Source organism: Rhinopithecus bieti, unplaced genomic scaffold (genome assembly GCF_001698545.2).
Source record: "Rhinopithecus bieti isolate Rb0 unplaced genomic scaffold, ASM169854v2 scaffold_6063, whole genome shotgun sequence".
Lineage (NCBI taxonomy): Eukaryota > Metazoa > Chordata > Mammalia > Primates > Cercopithecidae > Rhinopithecus > Rhinopithecus bieti.
In genome coordinates this window covers 2,775,819-2,796,712 of record NW_016805186.1, presented here as the reverse complement: position 1 = coordinate 2,796,712, position 20,894 = coordinate 2,775,819, and the positions used below count along the sequence as shown (strand labels likewise).

Here is a 20,894-nt window from a genome sequence, read left to right as displayed (position 1 = left end):
GTCTCATGACTTAGACAATATGAAGGAGATGGCCATGAGACCTGGGGATTAGAATTCCCAGGAAAAGCCTCAGCAAGTGGAAAATGTTCTGTTCGTGGCAAACAGAAAGAACTGGGTGACCTTGAGCAAATTGCTTTGCCTGCCTGGGACTCACTGTCTTCATTTGTAAAATTAGAGAGTTGGATTGAGTGAGCCCTAAGGAATTTTTCAGTTCCAAAGTTCAATAAAATAAAGATGACTTAAAGTAGGCCAAATGAAGTTGTTGATTGTTTTTAAAGATGGCAACCCTAGGCCGGGCGCGGTGGCTCAGCCTGTAATCTCAGCACTTTGGGAGGCCGAGGTGGGCGGATCACGAGGTCAGGAGATCGAGACCATCCTGGCTAACATGGCAAAACCCCGTCTCTACCAAAAATACAAAAAAATTAGCCGGGCGTGGTGGCGGCGCCTGTAGTCCCAGCTACTCGGGAGGTGGAGGCAGAAGAATGGCGTGAACTCGGGAGGCAGAGCTTGCAGTGAGCCGAGATCGCATCACTGTACTCCAGCCTGGGTGACAGAGCGAGACTCTGTCTCAAAAAAAAAAAAAAAAAAAAATGGCAACCCTAAGGCTGGTTGGGATGGCTCACACCTGTAATCTCAGCACTTTGGGAGGCTGAGGTGGGCAGATCGCCTGAGCTGAAGAGTTCAAGACCAGTCTGGGCAAAATGGCAAGACCTCATCTCTACAAAAATTTTAAAAGTTAGATGAGTGTGGTGGCACACACCTATGGTCCCAGCTGCTTGGGAGGCTGAGGAAGGAGGATTGCTTGAGCCTGCAATCCTAGGGATGTTTGAATGTTCAGAACAGGGTGTAATCATTGAGGGGGATAAAATGTTGGCAAGAGAAAAATGTCAAATGAAACAGGGTTCAAGTAAGTGGAAGGGGATGGTGTTGAGAGAACACTTCTTCCCCACTTCTCCTGTTTCCTTCCTTGCTGGGGGAGTTCAGTCAGTGTAACACTCCTGGTCCCGGTGCCTTTATCCTAAGGGAGTTGGAGTGACTTAGTCTGATAAATTTGGGAAGAGGAAACAGGATGTGCTCTGCTCATCTCCTCCCTTTTGCTTTTGGGCAACAATCCTGACCACAGAGAGCCATTCTCTCTTCCTCCAGGCCTTAAATCTTACCTGAGGGAGGCCACCTCTCCTGGAAGCTTTAACTTGATCCAGCATTGCCTGTGACCATGTTGATAAACCTAATTTTGGGATTCAGTTTCCAGCTACCTTTGGCTCTCACAGTAAGCCATGTTCTCCAGTTTAGCCTTCATCAGTAGTAATGGCGATATTTCGGTCTGCCTTTGCCATATCTTATTTTTTGCTACATTCAGAATCTGGATGGAAAAGGAATGAGCTATTTATTTGGCTCTCTCAAAACCCCAGAAGTTGAGATTCAGTGGGGCAGAATAAACGAAACAAGCTTTGGTGAGAAGGGATATTGTTCCCTCTGAATCAAGAGAAGGTAGTACTTATGAAGAGCTAATGATACTTTGAGGTATGGTCGAGCTGCAGAGATTCAGAATTATCTCAGCAAAGCAGGGGGCCAAATCCTCAGCCGAGAATAAGTCAACAAGCATGAAATTGGAAAGTTAAAGGTGTTAGAACTGCTTCTATGGAGAGTATGCGGAAGAATCCGCTAAAGAGAACCAATGGATTGTCAGTCAGGTGACAAACGTTTCATCACTTAAGACACACACCACGTAGTACACTGATTTTAGAGGCGGCCGTGGTTACCCACTGGAAAGCCAGCCATGGCTTTTCGTAACAGTGGTTCTGCTAAACAGGCTTGAGTGGGTAGGGCTCTAGGGCAGCCTCATTCTCTGCCACCAGGAACAAAAGTGGTGAGAACTGTTCTATAGAATATGTTTTATGCCTAAATTATACAAACTTTTAGAAGTGAATTTAGGAATCTGTTAGAGTTGGACAATAAATAATTGTATCTATAATGTTAAAAGTGCTAAACTGTTTTTCTCTGAATATGATAGTTTAGCCAGCCACTAAATTGACCTTTGTCTCAACTGATGCCCGTTTTCCTTCTCTGTGTGTGGAGCATGTGTGTATTCAGGGCTTTTAATCAAACAAGGTTTTTAAAAGTTGCCCAATCAACAAAATACTATATGTTCGCAGCCACAGCCACCATCAGAATGAAGTTTTAAGATCACTGTTTCTCATTACATAGAAATACCCATGGCTTTATTGAAGGTTATTATTCAAAATGACAGGACAGAAAATACTCTGGCTTATCCCCTCTGCTCATTGACTTTTCTAGGACCAAGGGAAATAGCAGCTTCTCCATAAAGTAAATTCAAACTATTCTTTGCATCCTTGATTTCTCTCTACTCCTATTGCACTGAAAGTGTGCCACATACAGTGCAGTGGGGGAGGAGCAAGGACCAGGGAAGGGTTTCAGGAGGTGGTTGCACTTAAACCGGGACATGGAGGAAGAACAGGATTTGGCAGGTGGAGGTGGGAGGGCAGGAGCAGGAGCACTCCACGTCCAGCACATGGGTTAGTCCAAAAGGCATAGAGGCCTAGAGTCAAGTCCTCTTCAGGGAGCAGTGTTTTGAGTAGGCCCTTTGGCTAGAGGACAAGGATGCAAGGGAATGTCGCCTCTATGACTGGAAAAGTAAATAGAAACTGAATTGTACAAGGCTGCAGGAGGCAGGATGTTTTAAGGTTAGGTGAGATTTTGAAGAGGAAATAGTCTGTGGAGAGCTATAAAGTGAAAATCAATGGGATATTAACCAAGAATGAGGTTCTAGAAGGAAAGGAAATAAAAGGGTCTAGTGGAGATGCAGATAAAGCTGGGAGGGAAGTGAGGAGGAGTTAGGATACAAAGGGAGGGCTTGATTTACTTGAAAATTCAAGCAGGTAATGGTGTTTTGTAGTTGTTGAAAGAATGCCTCCTGATATTTAGAAATACAAAAATTATTTTAAATATAGCTACTCTGTCAGAGTTTTTCTTTCTGTTCCCCTGCCATTTCTTTATTGGTTTTGGTAAAAGAATAAAAAAAGAAGAGCATATGCTGAAAGAAATCAGGTACACAACAGGGACTGAAATAATTTCAAATAATTTTTCTTTTAGCCAGATTGCTAGTATACAATAAGAATACATTTTGATTCAGAACTTTTATGAAGAACGTGTGCATTTTATTGTAACATCTGTTTCCACATTTTAATTTCTCTCCTTCCTTTTACAGGTATTTGCATGCTTCTTTTTTTTTTTCAAGTGAGAAGACCTTTTGCTTGCCACAAGAAGGCTATTATCCAGAATGTTAATGGGTTTTCAGCTATTAAGATGTAATGATATACCTTGAGTATTTAACTATAAATTTGAAAAATCTCCGTGAACAATCTCAAAGGAATACTTAGAATGCACTCCTGGTAAATTGGCTCATTTTCCTGTAATTTACTGGAAGTGCTGATATGAAAGCGTCCTAATGTGAAAAGTACATTAATCCCTGGAGTTACATTGTGTGTATTAAATTATTACTCTCAAAGAATAAAATGTATGGGGCCATTTAGCCTTCATTCACACTTGTTACTTGGAATCACAGTGGAAAAACAATCACTTATCTTTTGATGCACAGAATTAGAAGGGATACATTTAATGTCTTTTAAGACCAGAGGCACAGTGATGCTGGGTTACACTTTTGCATAACAATTGCTGTTTTCTAAAAGAAGGACATTTCTCCTTGGAGCATGCTTCTTCTGGCTTTGTGGAGGCTCATGCCATCCACTTGGTAATTGAAATATTTTTAGAAACCCATAATGCAGCTTTCTTTCATGTCAGTAAAAAAGATTAGTCAGCCTTCTAGCCATGAGCATCTACCACTTGGGGGATTATTTAAGGATGGTGGTCAACTTGCAGGAGCAGCAGTTGCGGGAGCACTTAGGTCTTATTTGGAATTTTATCTAATTGTGCTTTCCTTTTTTGCCAGGAGACTGAAAGTTGTGGAACCGTAATCTGTGACATCAGTTGTTTTTTGATAAGCAGCTGTTTATGATTCTGGAAGATTAAGGCAGATAGGAAACCCCATCTGAGATTTTAACAAATCTCTCAAACAGTAAACCACATCATGGACATACAGCTGGACCCTGCCGGAGATGACCTGCCTCTCATGGCCAACACCAGCCACATACTTGTGAAGCACTATGTACTGGATTTGGATGTGGATTTTGAAAGTCAAGTCATTGAGGGGACCATAGTGCTTTTCCTTGAGGATGGAAACAGATTCAAGAAACAGAATAGCTCTATCGAGGAAGCCTGCCAATCAGAGTCAAACAAAGCCTGCAACTTTGGGATGCCTGAGCCCTGCCATGTTCCTGTGACAAATGCAAGGACCTTCTCATCTGAAATGGAATATAATGATTTTGCAATTTGTAGTAAAGGTGAAAAAGATACTTCTGATAAAGATGGTAACCATGACAACCAGGAACATGCTTCTGGGATTTCTAGCTCAAAGTACTGCTGTGACACAGGGAATCATGGGAGTGAGGATTTTTTGCTAGTGTTGGACTGCTGTGATTTATCTGTGTTAAAAGTCGAGGAGGTGGATGTTGCTGCTGTGCCAGGTATGGAAAAATTTACAAGGTCTCCTGAGCTCACGGTTGTTTCTGAGGAGCTCAGGAATCAGATTGTACGTGAACTTGTGACTTTGCCTGCAAATCGTTGGAGGGAGCAATTAGACTATTATGCTCGCTGCAGCCAGGCTCCTGGCTGTGGGGAACTCCTCTTTGACACTGACACTTGGAGCTTACAGATCAGGAAGACAGGGGCTCAGACAGCTACTGACTTTCCTCATGCTATCAGGATATGGTACAAAACTAAACCCGAAGGGCGATCAGTTACGTGGACCTCAGACCAGAGTGGCAGGTAGGTTATCTGAGCGCTTCAAAGCCCCGCTGCAGGGATGCTTTCAAACATGAGACGGGTTCTGCAGAGATGCTCCTGTGTCTTCTGTGACATGACCCAAGTAGCCTCAAATCCTTAGACCTACAGTGAAGCAGGTAAATTCCCAGGCATGCTAAACCCTTAATAGGATTAGCTCCCTTAAGTCAGGATGAAAAGATTATTAAGCCCTCCTATTTCTGAGTTAAGAGATTGAAAGGCAAGCTTAATGCTGAAATTCTGGGCCTTGCTCTCCATTGAGATCTCTGCCAGTGACTTGGAGTGCTGTAGATGGGAGTGATATGTCTCCAAGTGAATACTTGCTTAACGTTCCTTCATAGTCCCTTGAGAGACCAGACTGCTATGAAGTTGGGTTGGTGTGAAGCCTGGCAAAGTGCTTTCAAATAAAGCCAGCTCTGCTTTGTGCGTTTCTTACCGTACCTGTCTGTTGGCAGCTATGCCTCCTTGACTTTTGTCAGTTTTCACGTAATGTGACACACCCCCCCCCAAAGCATACAAAAGACCTATTTCTGAGGAGCGTAACAGTCCTCTGAGACTGCACACTGGCTTCTTTGGCCGTGATTCTTGGTGTTTGGTACCAGAAAGACCCCTGGGTCTTAGTTCGAGGAGAAGGAGTTGATGAGGCATCGTTTTCTAGGGGTACATTTAGGCAGCCCTTCCTCCAACAGTTGTTCAGATATTTTTAAATTTGAGAATTTTAAAATCAAACTTTATTGATTCCTCCATATTTTACCTATTTGTGCTAAAGTACTGCATTCAATATGGTAATTATTGCAGAGCTTGGATGGAGGAACGTTGACCTCTGTTAGCTGGGTTTGAGAGCCTTCTTTTATAGCGTTGGATTTCCTTAACTGAAGCGGTGATCTTCGGCGACTGCTTACATGTCTCCCTCAGTTCACCCCCAAACACCTTGCAGACACAGTTTTCTAAAGCCTCACTTTGACTTTGAGCTCTAATTATTCATCCCTTTCCTCTAATCTTACCTCCTGTTCTGGTCTCCCACCCTGCTCAGAATGAGTTCAGTTCCTGTCTTATTTCTGTTAGATTCTGAGGCAGCCATTGGGAAATTGCAGGGTTGGTGCAAAGTTACATCAGCATAGTGATTTATTTATAGAATAACTTACTAGATATTTTTTGGAGACTGTGAAAGAATGAAACAGGTGTTCTTATTGTATCTTCACACTTTTTGAAATTATTGAAGATGGGAATACGATTTAACAATATGCTATCTGAATATTTACCTAGGAAATTGTAGTTTTTATACTCCTAGATATTTCATTTTGAACTAGAATAATGAAGAAGAAGGAACTATTGACAGAATTTGGAAGAAATATTTGTGGCCTCAAACATGACTTTCTCCTGAGTGCTCACTGCAAAGAAAGAGATTAGACTGGTGAATTAAATGACATGTAAAAGTGTTGAGTACTTATGGATGAATGATAGTTTCTATAAAGAAATTAAAGAGGTCCTTGGGCACATTTTGCTCCTTCAAAGGGTAATTTTACTCTTGATGTCTCATTTTCTGATAATTCAATAAACTATATGATCACAGCAGATGTTTAAACTGTATCCTTGGAAGTTTGGGAATATGCCTTAGTATATTAATGCCATTTGTGCAGTCTTCTGAGGATAAGAAAAGTTATTTTAAAAAACAAATCCTGAAGAGATGTTTTCTCTTTTTTTCCCCTTTTTCTGGGGTGGGGAATTTTACATACAGTCAGTTGTGAAGGAGCACCAGGTGTCTCTCAACGCTCCCTTGTGCTGCAGAATAAATCTCAGGATGTACTGGTAGTTGTTTGGATATGTTAAGGACTTTAAAATGAGTAAGGAATGCCAGTTTGCTAGACAGAAATAACTTCTTAGTGATATAAATGAATAGTAATTGTCAAGATCACAATACTTTATGAATATAATTGTGTGAAAATGTAACATTTTACAGTTGCCTGAAAAACATAATTAGCTAGAGCTTATTCCTCCAGGGGACAGAGTCTACATTTATTAAAACTAAAATAGTTTCTACATAATTGTTCCTGAATGGCAGAATATTATCAGTTATACCCACTATAAGTTCTCAGGCTGGGATGAGAAGCTCTTTATTCTCATTTTACAGGTAAGAAAATAAATGACTGGAAGCTTCTAGATAAATCTGTATCTCAAGTGAGAGAGAGAATGACTTTTTTTGAATTTGATCTTCACATGTCACTTACTGTATGCAAAGTTTTCAAGTATATTTAAAACATAAATTTATTATATTAACTTTCAATAAATTTCTGTTTTTAGATTAGACAGAAATATAAGAAAATCTGTAAATTGGTACCTTTTCTTTTAAGTTCCATTAGCGGCTTCCCCATTTCCCACCTGCACTGTATCCCAGCTGAGAATAAAACTTATGAGTATCAAAGTGAAATAGCTTAATATAGATACGGATGGTTGCATATGGAAATAATCACAGATGTGTGTTTCAAAGGGTTAGTGTGTGTACATGTACACGTGCATATACGTATGTGTGTATATATGTATATATGTACACACACACGCACCTACACACACATGCACACACATGAACACATACATACATACATGTGCATGCGCACATATGCGCACACACGCACACACAATGCACATATACATATATGTATACATATATATGTATGTGTGTATATACATATATGTGTGCATATACGCACGTGTGTATATATACAAGTATATGTACATATATGTGTATATATATACACGTGTGTACACACACACACACACACTATATTATCTTGGCTTGTCAGCTGAGAGGGTCTTAGAAGTAAGCACACCTGGCACCCAGATCTTAGTTTCTGATACCATTCTCCAATAAAGAGAACTAGGACTTCTTGGAGAAATGTCCAGGACAGGGGCAGGAAATATACAAGATGAGCCTGGAGCATCTTGTAATGTCAGCAAGTAAGGAAGCCCTCAAACAGCAGGAGCAACAACCCACAGCAATGGGGGTGTGCCAGAGCGACAAGGGGCCGTCCAAAAGAGCTCCTCATCCCAGAGCAAAGCAACAAAATTTATCAAGTAGTTTCCAATGACATCCCAGAGTATGAAATAGCCATTTGTCCAAGCTGATGTAAATAAATGATTGAATAAATAAATAAATGAGGAAGAATAGACAAATCCGTGGTGCAAAAGAATTCCAAGTTAGTTGTGGGCATGTTCTGTCCTCAAGGAGGTGGGGTCTAACTCCTCACTCCTTAAGTGTGGACTACACAGTGAGTGACTCCCTTCCAAAGAGAACGGAATGGAAAGGGAGAAAAAAGTAACTTTACACTAGAGAAATCTGACAATACTAATTCAGCAAGGTGATCAAAGTCAATATCAACAGTGATAATTTATGGGGATAGTTTATTCTCTCGTATGATATGATGAAAATGTTATCTTTGTGGTCTTCCTCGCAAAAGCTCTTAACTCCAATCTAATCATGAGAAAAGCATCAGATACATCCCAGTCAAGGGACATTAAACACAATACCTGATCAGCTCTTCTCAAAACAAATAAGGTCAGCATAAAGTCTAAGAAACTGCCACAGTCAAGAGGAGCCGGAGGAGACATGATGATTAAAAGCAATGTGGTGTCCTGGCCGGGTGCAGTGGCTCACACCTGTATTCCTAGCACTTTGGGAGGCCGAGGTGGGTAGATCACTTGAGGCCAGGAGTTCGAGACCAGCCTGGCTAACATGGCGTAACCCCATCTTTACTAAAAATACAAAAAATTAGCCGGGCATGGTGGTGGGCACTTGTAGTCCCAGCCACTTGGGAGGCTGAGGTGGGAGGATCACTTGAGCCCAGGAAGTCAAGGCTGCAGTGAGTCATCTTTGTGCCACTGCACTACAGCCTGGATGACAGGAGTGTGGCTGTGTCTCAAAAAATAAATAAAATAAAAGTAATGTAGTATCCTGAAACAGAAAAAAGATGTTCAGGAAAAACTAAAGAAAGCTGAATGAAGTGTGTAAATGTATCGCTATTGGTTCACTACTTGTTACAAGCATATACTAATACAAGGTGCCAATAATAGGGAAGGCTGAGTTTGGAGTATATGGAAACTCTGCATATTATCTTTGGATTTTTGTTTTTTAATTTTATTATTATTTTATAAGACAGGGTCTCACTCTGTCACCCAGGGTGGAGAGCAGTGGCATGAACTTGGCTCACCAAGTTCTTTCTACCCTGAAGTCTCTTTTGTAAGAGCTCTTTTCTCACTTTATCACGTGGCAGGTTCTCTGGAGAAGAAAATGTATTTGTAGTTTCAACCTCCTGGGCTGAAACGATCCTTCCACCTCAGCCTCCCGAGTAGCTGGGACTACAGGTGTGCAGCACCATGCCCGGCTAATTTTTGTATTTTTTGTAGAGACAGGGTTTCGCTGTGTTGCCCAGGCTGGTCTCGAACTCCCGGGCCCAAGCATTCCTCCCACCTCAGCCTCCCAATGTGCTAGGATCACAGGCATGAGCCACTGCGCCCAGCCTTGCCGTTCCAGTTTTTAAAATCTAAAACTGTTTTAATATAAAAAATGTATGCCAGATGTGGTAGCTTATGCCTGTAATTCTAGCACTTTGGAAGAGAGAGGCAGGAGGATAGCTTGAGTCGAGGAGTTCAAGACCAGCCTGGGCAACATGGCGAAACCCCTTCTCTACAAAAAAAAATAATAATAATAAGTTACAGCTACTCGGGAGGCTGAGGTGGGAGTATTACTTGAGCCCAGGGAGGTGGAGGCTGCAGTGAGTCATGTTTGTGCCACTGCACTCCAGCCTGGGTGACAGAGTGAGACCCTGTCTTGAAAAAAAATTATTAAAAAGATAACTTCAAATTTGGAGGTTTCTACCCTGAAATCTCTTTTGTAAGAGCTGTTTTCCCACTTTACCATGTGGCACGGTTCTCTGGAGAAGAAAATACATTTGAAGCTCTAAAGGAGTATTTCTTCTGAATGATTATCAATAATTTTATCTTTATTATTATTTTACTTCTAATATGAAATATCTGGAAATAGAAAACTCAATTTTCCTGCCTTAGTTTAGCCATTTGGGGGTTGTGCAGTTGTTGAACCTGAATGCTTCTTGCCTCCATCATTCAGATACTGGATTGTAGGTGACATTGAAAATGACTGATGGAAGGAACACATGTATGACAATCAGATACAACTGCTTCTTGGAAAAGATGTTTGCTTTTCCGTGGTATGTGGGTGTGTGTGCCCTTTAAAAATATTTTGATGAAAACAAAGATAGGGTCAAGACTTGTGTAAAGGTTTTCTTGCTAAGCTTCAATAAAGCAATGGGACTTAATATGTTTTTAATTCTAGATCTTCAGTATCCCTAAGAAATGAACTTTTAAAATGGAAACCTTTATTCAAAGTTGATATGTTTTCTTCATTTTCCTTGTATTTTTAACATTTTTTTCCATTTCTCTGAAGAAAATGTGATTTAAAACTGAAGCATTGGCCGGGCGCGGTGGCTCACGCCTGTAATCCCAGCACTTTGGGAGGCCGAGGTGGGCGGATCACGAGGTCGGGAAATCGAGACCATCCTGGCTAATGAGGTGAAACCCCATCTGTAGTAAAATACAAAAAATTATCCGGGCATGGTGGTGGCGCCTGTAGTCCCAGCTACTCGGGAGGCTGAGGCAGGAGAATGGCGTGAACCCGGGAGGCGGAGCTTGCAGTGAGCCCAGATTGTGCCACTGCACTCCAGCCTGGGCGGCAGAGCGAGACTCCGTCTCAAACAAAACAAAACAAAACAAAACAAACCGAAGCATTCTGTTTAATAACCCATTCTCTTTTCCATTAGAATCATTATAATAGTTGTGGAAGCAGCCAAGTGGTTTAGGAGGTCTGAGCTTAAGCTGATGACATCACTGAACTTGGGTTGAATGGAGGAAAATTCAGTTACATATAGGAAATTTATTAGAAAATATAATTTTTTTTTTTTTTGATTTTTTCGTTAAAGGTAAATGAAAGCTATTTGGGATTTTGTTGTGCAAAGGTCAAGAAATGCTAACGGGGAACGAACAATATTTATTGTAGAATAAACAGTAATATTAAAATTTAAAATTTTGTAAAGCCACTGTGGGTTTTTTTTGTTGTTTTGTTTTAGGGACAAGGACCGGGATGGAGAGGTTAGGCAAATGTACTAAGAGAACTAACCTTTTATCTGTTATATTTTTTTGCTTCAGGCTATTGGCCCAGGGGGAGGATGGTAGACTTTTTGGGGAGGTAATTTTTAGGTTTGGGGAGTAAATCCAAAACCCAGAATGTTTAAAAACATGTTCTTGGCCTTTTCCTCCCCTCCCTCCCCCCACCGAATTAGTTTCATTATTTTATATCTCACTCTGAAGGAAAGTTTTAAAATTAAAAGAATGAGCAGAAGATGTTTTGGGAGAGATTTCAGGTCTACGAGGAACATTTTCACAATTAGTACCTTTTTTTTTTTCTTATTTTCTTCAAGAAACCAATGCAAAATTTACGAGAACTAAAATGGAATACACGTTAATTCTATGATATTGTATGACTGCAGAGTCGGAATCATGAGTGAAAATGCTTGGAAGGGTTGCCTTTTAGCTGCTTTCTCCCTTTGCTGCCCCGGCTGTGCGTACCTCTATTTCCCAGAATCCCAGTCGAGTCACCATGGAAGAAAAGACGAGGATGGACTGTCTCAGTCTCAACAAGTAACCAACATAACCAACCGAACAAGAAATAAGGAACAAAGCATCTACAGAAGATAACAAATCACAGTGCCCCACATCACCAAGAGCATCCTGTGTTCAAAAGAACGTGGATGGGGAAAGCCAAGAGACCCAGTACTAGTGAGAGCTGTGTGGTCACTAGCTATGTGACTTCAGCCAAGTCACCTGACATCTCTTCATTTCCTCGTCTGTGGAACGAGAAGATTCCATGAGAGCTTCTCCAGACTTTTTCCACGTACACAATCCTATACCCACAAGCACTTCCAGATGAGAAATACTGTCTTTGCCTTTACAAGCAGCTTGCCTGTTTTGCATCCAAAACATTTCTGGTGAAGAAGTGATGAATTTCTGACTCAAAGCCATTTGCAGCCTTGTCTGTTTTGACTTTATGTAAAATCTATCTTTCTGAGTCAAAGCAGCATTCTGCATGGACCTGCCATGTATTCAGTATGATTGATGAATTCTGGTTTTGGTAATTGTGCCAGGAAGTAGAAAAGTAGAATAGTAATAAGGAAGAGGTGCCTGTGTGTGTATAGGAGAGAAAGAGAGTGAGTCATTGCTAAACACTTTTAGTAGTTCTTGCTGTCTGTGGCACAAGAAAACAAGAGGGTTGCTCACCTATAATGGAGACTATAATCTAGGTTTAATGAGAACATGGAGTTGTAAAAAAGATTAGTGCGGAAAGAACAGATGGAAAGGAATTGGAGGAGGCCTGAAGACCTTGTAACTCTTGGAAACTTATAAAAGATTCTGACCGCCTAAACTGTCGCATCTGTGGCCCACCCTCCAGAGATCAGGTCAGGCAGGGCCTCATCAAGCCACATATGGGGCCATCGTGGGCTCATTACCTCCAACCTACTTCTGGCAGCCTTCTCCCCAGTCACCTAACAGTGGAAACCAGGTCTCAGAAAAAAGGTGACGTGATGGACTGTAGTGGAACTTAAAACATTTTTAAACGAAAACAACCCCTTTTCTCCTGGCTGCGAAAAGACAAATGCGTACAGTAGTCAACGGAAGAAAAAGAAAATGTATGATTTTAAGCACTCCTTTACAAGTTTGGTTGGATAGCTCCTCAAGAAGACGAGCAAACACGTTAGTCTTAGCTGACCTCTTACCTTGAAAGGCAGAGTTAGTGTGTCTCATCCTCATTTGACCTCTCTGCAAATGCACAAACATTTAGCCAGAAGCTGAAGTAATTGCTATTCTGACAAGTTCTCCCTCAATTTAGAAGTTCTTTAATGGCAGCAAGCTATGGACCTGTATCTCGCCCTGTCTTCCCCTATTTTTCTCTTCTTTCTGATTTTCATTGTCCTGTCATTCCCACAACTCCTGTGCAGTTAATCTGGTCTCCCCAAGGGGTCTTCCCTACAGTTGGGTGTCCCAGGGCATGTGAGATGAACCCTGGTGAGAGAGTTTTCCTTTGCATGTTGGAAGGAAATACTCGACGTAGAAATAGTGACGTTACAGGCGTTGGAGAATTTCAGGCTGCTGCCTGCGCGTCTATCCTATGTTGGAAGGAATTACTCGATGTAGAAATAGTGACGTTACAGGCGTTGGAGAATTTCAGGCTGCCTGCACGTCTATCCTATGTTGGAAGGAATTACTCGACGTAGAAATAATGACGTTAGAGGCATTGGAGAATTTCAGGCTGCTGCCCACACGTCTCTCCTATGTTGGAGGGAATTACTCGATGTAGAAATAGTGACGTTACAGGCGTTGGAGAATTTCAGGCTGCTGCCTGCAGGTCTGTCCTATGTTGGAAGGAATTGCTCGAGGTAGAAATAGTGACTACGTTACAGGCGTTGGAGAATTTCAGGCCCTGCCCGCACGTCTATCCTATGTTGGAGGGAATTACTCGATGTAGAAATAGTGACGCTACAGGCGTTGGAGAGTTTCAGGCTGCTGCCTGCAGGTCTGTCCTATGTTGGAGGGAATTACTTGATGTAGAAATAGTGACGTTATAGGCGTTGGAGAATTTCAGGCTACCTGCACGTCTGTCCTATGAGTATTTTAGCAGCATGGCCAAGGCGCAAGGCTGTGCATGTCAGACAAACACAGATGCATTTATTTCTGTGTTTACACATTCATTTTTATAGACACACATAGATTTTCCTGCCTTCTGTGGAGGGGAAGGCATGGATGGCTAAGTAGGGACTCTGCCCTCCATATAGTTGTCATTTGAATGTGTGCGTGATAGGGGCTATCTTTAGTCTGGAGTCACTGTGTAGTGGGTATGATTTCATGACTCTGGGAAGGCCCCATGTTCCCCCATCCTAAATTTGCTGGTAGATGACCAAGATTCCACCAGTAGAGCTTTATTCAGAGGATAAAACCTTCACACTTAAAATGTAGTTACCCAACTGTACATTGATTTCAGGTTTGCACTGTGATGTCAGACATGCATAGGATATCAGCTTGTAAGAGAGCAACAAGCCATTGGTTATAAAGACTCTTAACTCCCTAGGGCTTGATTTGGGCATGTTGGGAAGGGAGGAGTGAGCCTGCTGCTGATAAAGAGAAAAAGGTCAAGAAAAGAACAGGCTGGGAGCACAAAGAGAATTTACATTTTCAAGGTGTGCCTACACTAAGACCGCCCTCTTGTGTGATTGTTTTCCTGCTTATGAAAGGATTTCAATGAGAACGTGATCGAGTCTCGTATCAGACATGGGTATATCCATGGGGTGTGGCTTTTAGATTGCTGACTTGATCTACATGTTGAGAGTTATAGGTATGGATACCAAGTGGAAGCTAGAAAAAAAATGTTAGACTTTAGCAGAAAAGATAACCCAACCATGGAAAGAGGAGGGTGGGAATAGAGAATTGTGAGGACACTGGGGAGGGTGGAGGTGAGAGCTTGCTGGGGGCCTGGCCAGGTAACTAACCCCCCTGATGGGAGAGGTCAGGTGCCCAGATACACAATGGCAGAAGGAGCTTTCAAGAGCATGACAGAAGGGATCAGGACAAAATTCTATAACAAAATGTCTAGAACTAGATCGCTAAAGAGGGCATAATACTGAACTGGGAAGGAAAGGATGGTGACAACATGGTGGATTTTAATCCAGTCAGTGGAAGCCTCCCCCCGCCACCCCCACCGCATCAACTGACTCAAATATGCCTACAATATCTATGCTTCATACTTCGTCAAATCATCATTCTCACATTTTCTGAGGCAGATCTGATTTCAGACATTTGAACCCATTCATGGACACCACACTGTTTGGGATTAGGTAAACATCCTTTCTGTGTCCATAAAAGTGTCCTCTGTCATGTGCTCATGTAAAGCCCTTTATAAGCAAATTAAACAGGTGCATACCCTCCACCTTTCTCCCTGGACCCATCCTGATCTTCCTTTCTTGTTCAGTAGCTTTACCATCCATCTTATCACTTGAGCCAGAAACCTCAGAAAAGTCTATGTTAACTATGGCTGCATAACAAATTACCCCCACACTTAGCAGTTTAAAAGAACAGACATTTATTATCTCTCACAGTTCCTAAGCCTCGGGAACCTAGGAGCAACTTAGCCGGTGTCTCTTGCTCAGGATATCTTGCAAGGTTACCGTCCAGTTGTTGGCCGGGGCTGCAGGTGTCTCAAGGTGTGCCAGGAACTGGAAAATCCTCTTTCAAACTCACTCTCATGGCTATTGCAGGCCTTGGTTCCTCACTGACTATTGACCAAAGGTCTCTGTTTCTTACCATGTGGGTGCCTCCCTAGGCTGCCTGGGTGACTTCATGACACTCATGACCCAGAGTAAACGATGGGGGAGAGAGCGAGAAAAGATAGTCTACGATGAAAACCACAGATTTTAAAATAGTCTCTGAAGTGACTTGCCATCACCTCTGCTGTATCCTGTTGGTCCTTTCCCTGTCCCAGGTCAAACCTTTGCATATCACGGCCTGCATACTTGTAGCATAAGTGTACTGCAACTGCCTGTTTGCTCCACACAGGTCTGTTTGAGCACACAGACCTGGTACAGTATGGAAGGATGGAAATATTAGGAGGAAGGGGTTATTGGAGGCCAGCTTGGCAGCTGGCTACTTCACAGAAGTCTTCCTTTCCTTCTCCCTCTTCTTCAGCCATCACTTACTGAGTCCTGCAGTATTTCTAAGGTTTGACCTCATCTCAAATCTGATTGTTTCTTTGGGGAAGTGGTGTGGAGGCTGATGGAGGCAGCCTTGGGGGCCACATACTAAGGGCACAAGTGGAATGCGTAATAATATGCTAGCATGGCCTGCAAGCCAGCCTTATAGAGAGGAGACCAACATCTTGGCAAGCCAGTCTTTTGGGGAGGATTTCTTCCCCGTGCAGGCAGGGAAAGCCCCACGACACAGCGTTACCCTCGGCAAGTGAGGTGCTTACTGAACAGAACAGACAGTAGAAGCCACGACCTGCTCCCCGCCTCAGCAGCCCAATACCCATTTTACCCGTGCCTCAGGAGGTGAGGAGCTTCCCCACAGTCAGTTAGTAAGTTGGCAACCCAGGTGGTACAAAGGTGTTTCGACTTTCTGATCTTTCCCTGCTCCATGTTAAACCTTCACATTATCATGGCATGTATACTTGCAGGATAAGCGTACGGCGACTGCCTGTTTGCGCTGAGATCCATTTTCTGTCCTTATTGTGATCCTCTCTAAGTGACAAGGAACTTCATTTCCTAGGCTCTCTTGTCTTCTGGCTTCCTGGGTTTGGCCAATGGGGGCCACTGGTGGAAGAGTTGAAAGCAGGAGCTGGCTAGAGGTAACATATTTCTCCTCCACCTGTTTTCCTTTGGCAGCTCCAGTGTGGCTGAGTCTCCTGTGGTCCCAGCTCCCGCTGGACAGTCCCCGCTGTAACTCTGGCTTCTGCCAGGTGACTCCTGCCTCGTAACCCAGTAGCACCCAGCTCCAGCAGTCTGAGGAGTTGCAGCTGATTACTGCTGTGGCTAATCCCTGGATTGTCTTACTGTCCTCTGGTTGGTTTCTCAGCTCTTCTATCATTTAAACTCATTCCCAAAATTAAATTACCTGTTTGTTAAGACCTAGACTGGTTTCTGTTTTCCATACTAGACCCTGACTGATGGAGTCGAACTATCTTTCTGTGTTTTCTCGCATGTTGTGTGAACACAGTAAATGCTCAGTTATATTGATGTTAATGAAAAAGGAAGACCAGTTTATCCAAAAGAAGTAGTGCTTTGCTCTGTTCATTTACTTTATAAGTCAAGCTGACTAAAACTACATATTTGTCATAACTGAAAAACAGAAAGTAGAAACATTTGCCTGAGTTTTTTTCTGAGGAGTCAGTCTTGTACCTTTTACTCTGGTGTCAAGAGTGGACCCTTTGATCTTGAGAATCTTTTCCATCTTTATCAACCATGACTTTATCATGGGACGAATCTTTCTTGGTTTGGGTGGGGCTGTGCTTTCTAATCGCAGCAGAACGAGTCCTAACGCCGTGTCATTGGTTTTGCACACGGTGACTTTGGTAACGACGCTGCACCCTTGGCTTTCCCATCACAAGCCTGGTTGTTGTGACCCGCAGTCCTGTTCCTATGCCAGCCCCTGTTCTTGGCCTCCACACAAGGATTCCCACAAGTGCTCCATTTGAGATGCTGGTTTCCGAGATTGGGGGTATCTGCTTGCTAGCCCTGGATTTGAGACCACCAGCTTGTTTTTCCAAGCATTAGTATCTCAGTGATCTCCAAACATATTTTCTTTTCCAGAATGCTTTCCAAAAGGTTTGTAAGAATGTCTCTAAAACTTTTCTTTTGAAGTCACCAGGGCCTGAGGGGAGGGGGCAAGGGTAATATAAATTATAACTTGGCCGACTAGTATTTAAAACTTTATCCAAAAAATATTTTTCTCCTTAAAAAAACCAACTCTTTCTACATATTTAAGTAATTCATTTGAGAGAAATAACCACTCGGCTATTCACATAGCCAGCCCTTGGCAGCTTCAGTTCAAAATGCTCTGAAACCAGTCAGCTCCAAAGTTTCAGATGTTTTCTTGGAAAGCTCAACTTAACCTGCACTACCACAGTGGTGAGGAAAGTGACAACTCGTTTTAAAGACTCTCCCTTTGTCTCTTTGTCTCTCCTCTGCAGCCCGTGTGTTTATACTGTGGGGTCTCCCGTAAACAACAGGGCCCTTTTTCCGTGCCAGGAGCCACCCGTTGCCATGTCAACATGGCAGGCTACAGTTCGAGCAGCTGCATCTTTTGTTGTTTTAATGAGTGGGGAAAATTCTGCCAAGCCGACGCAGCTTTGGGAAGGTACTGTACACGTGTTCTTTGCTTATGTATGTATTGCACACATGCTGGACCCAGGAACCCAATAAGCAGTATTTTTCTAAACTTTAAAGAGCTCCTTTATTAGTTGGGTTGGAAATGAACATACTGTAAAACATCCTGCCAGAGAAAACAAGCAGGGGATGGGGAGGGACACTTAGGAGCCTGGGCATGGGATTCGGGGCTCTTCATACTAGAGTTGTCACTTCATAGATTATTTCAGCAGTTGCTTTCACCTGGTGGTGTGTGGCCCATAAGTAGGTGGTCTTGATTGAAGACTTTCTGAACAGGCAAGTGTATCATGGAGACACCATTACAGTTGAGTTGTCTGTAGTTTGTTGTGGTGTCTGCACATGGTTATTCATTATGTTGAGAGGTAGTGCTCTTGCTGGCTGGCCCGCTGGAGTTGTCCTAGTGAGGTGTCTGTTCTACACATGGTTTGCCTGTATGACTGTATGAAGTTCTGAACCAAAGGTGGATAAGAAAGATGGAAGGCATACTAATGCATCATCAAGGTGTTGTTTATGAATTGCTTCTTATTGCAGCATTTAACTTTTTCAGTGGAGATCCTGAGCATGTTGATGCCAGGAAAAAATGTATTTGTTTATTTGAGAGACAGGGTCTCGCTCTGTTGCCTGGGCTGGAGTGCAGTGGCTTGATCACGGCTCACCGCAGCCTTGACCTGCCAGCCTCAGTTGATCCTCCCACCTCATCCTCCCAAGTGGCTGGAACTACAAGTGCATGCCACCATACCCAGCTCATTGTTGCACTTTTTCTGTAGACATGAGGTTTTGCCATGTTGCCCAGGCTGGTCTTGAATGCCTAGGTTCAAGCGGTCTGCCTGCCTCAGCCTCCCAAAGGTGTGAGCCACTGTGCCTGGCCAGGAAACATTTTTACAGTTATATTATTTCTTTATTTAAAATATGGCATCTCCTCCCACATATTTATTATAGAAACTTTATACAGAAAACTCAAAATAATAAATTTAAATAATTATAGAGAAAATTATTGCTAAGATTTTGTTACATTTCCTTTCAGTATTTAAAATCTGTATGTTTTGTACAGTTATCATCCTCAAATTGTGATAGCATATGATGGTATTTATTCTGCTTTTTTCACTTATAGTGTATCTTGAACATTTTTCAGGTCATTAAATATTTTAATATGATTTTAACATTGGCACAATATTTTTTATATGAATATATCAGAATTTAACATTTCTATATTAAATATTTTGATTACTTCAGTTTCTTTTCCTATTATAAAGTTGCATTAAATTCCAGGGGAGACATTTTACATAAAATTAGAATTACAGAGTCAAAAGTTGGAACATGTTTAAGGCTGTTGGTACATATCCCATAATGTTTTCCAGAAAGTCTGTGCTACTTTATACATTCATCTGTGGTTATGAGTGTCCTGGTCACCTGGAGCTTCGCTCATCTGATAGGCAGCAGAAAGTCTCTCTTTCATTTGGATTACTTTGATGGTTAGTGAGTTTCACATGTCCTCACGTGTCCTCACGTGTCCTCACGTGTCCTCACGTGCCCTTATATGTTTCTTAACCATTTTCATTTTCTGTCTATTTCCTTTGCCCATTTTTATACTGAAGACTTAGGTTTTTGTCAAGTTTGTCTTATTTTTCAATTGTATTGGCTCTTTAAAAAATATTAATTTCTTATATTTGTGAAAAGCATTGTTCCCAGCTTTTGGTATATCTTTTAATTTTATATGATATGTCTGTTTTATGAAGTTAAATGGATTAGATTGCTCTAAGATTCATTTTGTTCTAATATTTTATAGTTAATTTTATAACTCTTTAATCAGTCTGTAATTTATTATCATCAGGTTGTGAAATGAGGAGTAAACATTGTCTTTTTTTTCCAAATAGAAAACCAGTTGCTTCAGGATCATTTATTGAATTTTTAAATTTTGTAATGTCTTTATCACAAGCTAGATTTACATATGTGGTGAAGTCACTGATGAATATTTACTTGATTTTTTTTTTTTTGAGACAGAGTCTTGCTCTGTCGCCAGGCTGGAGTGCAGTGGCGCGATCTCGGCTCACGGCAACCTCTGCCTCCTGGGTTCAAACGATTCTCCTGCCTCAGCCTCCCGAGTAGCTGGGACTACAGGCACACACCACCACGCCCGGCTAATTTTTGTATTTTTAATAGAGATGGGGTTTCACCATGTTAGCCAGGATGGTCTCGATCTCTTGACGTTGTGATCCGCCTGCCGTGGCCTCCCAAAGTGCTGGGATTACAGACATGAGCCACCGCACCCAGCCTTACTTGATACTTAAAAACAACACATTAGGCTGTCGCGGTGGCTCACGCCTGTAATCCCAGCACTTTGGGAGGCCAAGGCGGGTGGATCATGAGGTCAGGAGATTGAGACCATCCTGGCTAACATGGTGAAACCCCATCTGTACTAAAAATACAAAACAAAACAAAACAAAACAAAACACACACACACACAAAATTAGCCAGGCGTGGTGGCGGGCACCTGTTGTCCCAGCTACTCAGGAGGCTGAGGCAGGAGAACGGCGTGAACCCGGAGCTTGTAGTGAGCTGAGATCATGCCCCTGCACTCCAGCCTGGGTGACAGAGTGAGACTCCATCTCAAAAAAAAAAAAAAAAAAAATTAAAATGTTAATGTTTAAAAATAAGTAACATTTACGTGGTCATTTACAGAAGAACAAAGGACAAAGCATTATTTGCAATGAAGTGTTTTTCTTACCTCTATTTCCCAGACACCCAGTAACACTTCCCCAAGCAACCACGGTTACCAATTTCTCTTGAATAGTATGTTTTTTCTCTTCTGTTGTACAAATTGTAGCATGCTAGACACATTTTTGCATTGTGCTTTCCCCTTTAGAATAAATTTATTTTATAGATATTTTGTAACAGCATAAAGAGCATCCTCATTATTTGTTTGTTTGTTTGTTTGTTTGTTTATTTATTTTTATTTTTTTATTTTTTTTGAGACGGAGT

The 20,894-nt window shown here is 42.0% G+C and overlaps 1 protein-coding gene across 4 annotated transcripts in view; it reads left to right on the top strand.

Moving 5' to 3' along the window:
• Window positions 1-20,894, top strand: part of LOC108529289 (aminopeptidase O) — a 284,802-nt gene that overhangs the window by 26,915 nt on the left and 236,993 nt on the right. For all 4 annotated transcript variants that reach the window (XR_001885473.1, XM_017871510.1, XM_017871511.1 and 1 more), the window contains exons 2-3: window positions 3,971-4,905; window positions 17,720-17,886. Coding sequence is in view for 3 of the 4 variants with exons in the window: in XM_017871510.1 (XP_017726999.1) it covers window positions 4,109-4,905; window positions 17,720-17,886 (964 nt within the window). In the remaining variant the exon portion in view is untranslated. The remainder of the gene's footprint in view (window positions 1-3,970; window positions 4,906-17,719; window positions 17,887-20,894) is intronic.